The sequence below is a fragment of the Rhea americana genome, unplaced genomic scaffold (genome assembly GCF_003343005.1).
Source record: "Rhea americana isolate MKP2758 unplaced genomic scaffold, rheAme1 scaffold_897, whole genome shotgun sequence".
Taxonomy (NCBI): domain Eukaryota; kingdom Metazoa; phylum Chordata; class Aves; order Rheiformes; family Rheidae; genus Rhea; species Rhea americana.
The window spans coordinates 4440-9247 of NW_028187085.1; the positions used below are offsets into that span (position 1 = coordinate 4440).

Here is a 4808-nt window from a genome sequence, read left to right on the forward strand (position 1 = left end):
CGCCCCCCTGCCGGGCACCCGCCGGGGGCAGGGTGAGCGCGCGCCCCATAGACCCCCTGCCCCCCTGCCGGGCACCTGCCGGGGGCAGGGTGAGCGCACGCCCCACGGACCTGCCACCCCACGGACTCCCTGGCCCACTGCCATGCCCCATGGACCCGTGGACCCGCTGCCCCACAAACCTGCCCCCCCCACTGCCAGGCACCCGCTGGCGGTCAGGGTGGCCTGTACCCCAGGGACCTGTCACCCCACAGACGCAGCACCCGTCCCTGGGCACCCACGGGGCATCGGGACCCACAGCCCACGGAGCTGCCTGCCGTTGGCCCGCTGCAGGCCAGGGCTCACCCACAACCCCCATCTCAGGCATCCACCGACCCATGGCCTGGGGCACCCACGGCCCCCGATCCTGCAGTAGGGCCCCCTGGCCCTGTGCCCCACCCGCCGTGGGGCAGGGCCCCGGCCCCTCACCCTGCTGTGCCCGCGGCATGTCCGGGAGGCTGCTAATCGCCTCTGAGCCGCCCGGGGCTTAGCGGGGATTTGCCCCCCCCGCGCCCGGGGCACGGCGGGTAGCGTAGTCCGGCCATGGGGCGGACCCACGGCCCGGCGTGGGGGAGCCGCGCGCCGCCCTGCACCGGCCCCCCGGGTGCCGCAGCGGGAAGCGGTCGATTAAGGCGCGAGCTGCCGCCAGCCAGCGTTCCCACAGTCGCCGTTTATTAAGCTGCGGTAATTAATCAGGCAGGAGCTGCAGCGGGGCCGGGGGAGCCGCCGCCGGGGGCAGCAGGGAGGCTCCTCGGGGCCTTGAAACCGCCACCTGGATGAGGGGGGCCTCAAAACTGCTGCTGGGAGGGGGGAACCCCGAAACCACTACTTAGATAGGGGAAGCCTCGAGGTCACCCTGGGGATGGGGAGGAGCCTCAAAACCACCACCGGGAGGGGAGCCTTGAGACCACCACTGGGAGAGGGTGGAGCCTGAAAACTGCCACAGGGACAGGAAGGGGGCCTCAAAACAGCCTTTCTTAGGCACCAGGGACTCTAAACTACTGCAAATGTGTAGCAGGAGGCTTCACCTCTGCCCCACGGAGTGTAGAAGGGGCCCTGCACACTGCCAAAGGTGAGGGGCAGCAGCACAAGTGTCGTTCCCCCCCCCCCCAAAAAAAATGGGGGGAGACCTGAAAAGAGTCACCCCAGCCTGGAGCAGGAGGCGCTTAAGGCATCACTGTGAAGCGCAGCAGGGGGAGCAGCCCCAGGGCCCCCAGCAGAGGCTGGGGGGCACACGCAGGGGCCGGGGTCAGAAGCCCAGGGGGTTGGGGGCCACGACGCCGCCGCTCTCCACCACGGCCCGCGAGATGGCCCGCAGGTTGCGGAAGGTCTGGCGGGAGCTGTCGGCCGTCAGCACGCGCAGGGTGGCCGAGACCCGCTCGTGGGCCTGGGGGAGACATGCAGGGGTGAGCACGGGGCACCGTGGAGCAACAGGGCCGCCCCACATCACCCCACGCCACCCCACCGCTCACCTCCTGGCACCAGGTGTCACAGAGGAGTCGCTCGTGCTGCGCCGTGGGGAGCCCCTGGCTCAGCGCCCGTGAGGCCCTGGGGGAGGACGGGAGGATGAACTGGGCCCCTGGGTGTGGGGCTGCGCTGACCCACGGCCCTCCGACCAGCCCTCCACTTGTGGGGCTGCACTGGCCCCCTGGCACTGGTACCTGGAGAGCACCACAGCCATGGCGTAGATGTCGATGGCAGCGTCAGCCACTCGCTTCAGCACAAACTGCTCATCTAGGGGGGCAGAGCAGAGGGCGTGGGTCCGGGCCGAGCCCCCCACGCTACCCCCCACACTGCCCCCTCGCTCACCCACGATCTTCTTCCCATGCTTGAGCAGCAGCGTGTCAGCTGTCTCCGCAAAGAGGTCCAAGCACTGAACGGTCTGGGGCAAGGCGCGGGCGGTCAGTGGCGTGTGGGGCAGTGCCCCACATGGGTGCCCAGCCCCCCCCCCACCTCACCTTGCGGGCACTGTCCTGCAGGTCAGGGTGCACGTGCTCACGCAGGGAGAGCCCCGAGCCCAGCCCCGCTTTCCTGGGGACAGAGAGGGGGGTGAGGTCACCTGAGCCACCCCCCTGCTGCAACCCCCAAGCTGGGGGGCAGGAGGGGGGGGGCTGGTACCTGCGGAGGCGCCGGGCAGCTTCGCCCGCCAGGAGACCCGCGTTGCCCAGCGGCTGCTTCAGGGCCTTCTGCAGCCTACGGAGCTGGATGCCGAGGAGCTGTGGGGACGGGGGTCAGCGTCGGGGGGCAGCTGGGGGCTCCCGCCCCCTCTGCCCCCCCCCCCGTCACTGCACCTTGCCTGGCCCTGGCCTCACTAATGGCATCCCCACAGCCAGTGCCCACTTATGGGGTGATCCCAGCACTGTCAGTATCCCCCAGTAACCCCTGTCCCCATACCCCTTGTACAGGGTGATCCAGTATCCCCCATTAACCCTAATCCCACTACCCCTACATGGTGGGGGGGAGCCTAGCATTCCCAGCACCTCCCAGTTACACTCACCTCGGCATCCGCAGCACCCCCAGAAGTCCCCACCCCAGCAGCCCCCACCCCAGTGGCCCGCGCCTGGCACCTGGAAGCCGTTGAGGGCCACAAAGAGCCGCAGGATGTCGTTGGTGCCCTCGAAGATGCGGAAGATGCGCAGGTCCCGCATGACGCGCTCGACCCCCGCCTCCTGCCGTGGGGAGCATCAGGGGGAGCCGGTGGGCGCAGGGGCACCCCGGGGGCTGGGGGTGCTGCTGGGGGGCACCCCCAAGGGCCAGGGGATGCCCCCGAGGGCTGGGAGGTGCTGCCAGGGGCCAGGACTCACCTTCATGAAGCCCATCCCTCCCATGAGCTGGATGCACTCATCCGCCACGGTCCAGGCCGCCTCCTGCCCCGGAGACGGGAGTGAGAAACCCTTAAAAACCCTGGAGGGACCCTCCGGAAACCCAGAGACCCCCAGGAGACCCCCGTCTCCCCGCTGCCCCACTCACGGAGCCGAAGATCTTGCTGATGGCGGCCTCGATCTGGAAGTCGGGGGCGCCTCGGTCCATGTTGGCGCTAATGGCATAGGCCATGGACTGCGTGCAGAGGGGGCTGCCGTGGGGTCGGGGCTGCCGTGGGGCTGGGGGGGGCCCAGCCTGTGCATCCCCCCAGCCCCCCTGTGGGGTCCTACCTCAGTCACGTATTGCAGCAGGGCCATGCGTGCCAGCTTTTCCTGGATAGCCCCAAAATTGTGGATCTTGTCCCCAAACTGGGTGCGGTTGGCAGCGTGGTCCACCTGGCAGGGGTGCGGGGTGAATAGTTGGGGGAGCCACAGGGAGGCAAGGTCCTGGGTGCTCCCAGAGAGGTCTGGGGGTCCTGGGAAGGTTCAGAAGTCCCAGGGAGGTCTGTAGGTCCTGGCCAGATCCCAGGGACATTTAGGGATCCCAGATGGCTCCTAGGGAAGCTCTGGGGGTCCCAGCGGTCTCCCAGGTGGGTCCAGGGGTCCCAGGGATGCTCAGGGGCCTGGTGGGCTCCTGGGGAAGTCTGGGGAGCTCCCAGGAAGACCCAGGGGGCCTGGTGACCTCCTAGGAAGGTCTGGGGGTTTCTGCAGGTGGCCAAGAAAGGCCAGGGGTGCTGGAGAGACCTAGGAGTCTCAGGGGGTTTCTGGACAGGCTTGATGCCTGCGGAGGTTCAGGGGGTCTGGGCAGGCTCCTGGGGAGGTTTGGGGGTCCTGACAGGCTCCTGGGCTGGTTCGCAGGTCCCAGGGAGGGTTGGGGGACCCTGGAGGGTCCTGGGTGGGTTTCAGGGGATCCCGTGCGCCCACACTCACAGCTTTGGCCAGGAGGCCCCGCATGGTGCCGGCCAGTGCTGCGGCCATGCCGAAGCGCCCGTTGTTGAGGATGTTCATGGCCACCTTGAAGCCGGCGCCAGGCGCCCCCAGGACATTCTCCACGGGCACCCGGACGCCCTCGAAGTGCACCTCGGCCGTGTTCGACGCCCGGATCCCCATCTTCTTCTCAGGGGGACCGCTGGGGGCCGAGCAGGGGTCAGCACCTCAAAAACTGCCCTCGTTCGCCACCGAGACGCAGCCAGAGCTCATGGGCGACTCACTGGGTGACGCCGCCGAAGGCCCGCTCCACGACGAACGCCGTGATCTTGTCCTTCACCTCGCCTGTCGCCTCGTCGCGCAGCGGCGTCTTGGCGAACACAGTGAAGATCTCTGCCAGACCCCCGTTGCTGCAAGGGGTGTGTGTGTGGGGGGAAATGGAGGCAGTAAGGGGACCCCGTGCCGCCTCCATCCCGCAGCCCTGCCGCCCCCCAGCACCCACCTGATCCAGATCTTGCTGCCATCCAGGGTGTAGTAGGTGCCGCAGGGGCTGAGCTGGGCCCGTGTGCGGATGGAGGCCGCGTCTGAGCCGCTCGCTGGCTCCGTCAGGCAGAAGGCGGCCACGGTCTCGCCTGGGGAGGAGGGTGGCAGCAGGGGGGGCTCAGGGCTCCTGCCAGCCACCCAACATCCCCCCCTAAATCTGCCCTGCACCCCCTCACCGGTGGCCAAGCGAGGCAGGTACTTCTTCTTCTGAGCAGGGGTGCCATAGAGCAGCAGCCCCTTGAAGCCGATGGACTGGTGGGCGCCCAGCGTGATGCCCACACCCAGGTCGTGCAGCCCCACGATCTCCACCAGACGGGCGTACTGTGGGCAGCCGGTGGTTGGAAGAGTCCCTGGGGCAGGGGGCAAGGGGGTCCCCAGGGTACAGGGAAAGCTGTGGGGGACCCCTGGGGGGGGGAGGGGTGCCGGGGGGCACAAAGAGGG

General features: G+C 68.8%; 1 protein-coding gene across 1 annotated transcript; it reads right to left on the bottom strand.

Annotated features, from left to right (window-relative positions):
- Window positions 1-686: 686 nt before the first annotated feature.
- LOC146584864 (very long-chain acyl-CoA dehydrogenase, mitochondrial-like) lies at window positions 687-4717 on the bottom strand (the record flags this gene model as incomplete). Its single annotated transcript, XM_085323953.1, has 14 exons — window positions 687-1423; window positions 1509-1584; window positions 1698-1770; window positions 1846-1918; window positions 1995-2067; window positions 2155-2252; window positions 2604-2705; window positions 2841-2903; window positions 3007-3093; window positions 3189-3293; window positions 3828-4026; window positions 4109-4234; window positions 4327-4456; window positions 4544-4717. Coding segments are annotated over 14 exons (1517 nt in total), but the record flags the coding sequence as incomplete, so codon positions are not given.
- Window positions 4718-4808: the final 91 nt, after the last annotated feature.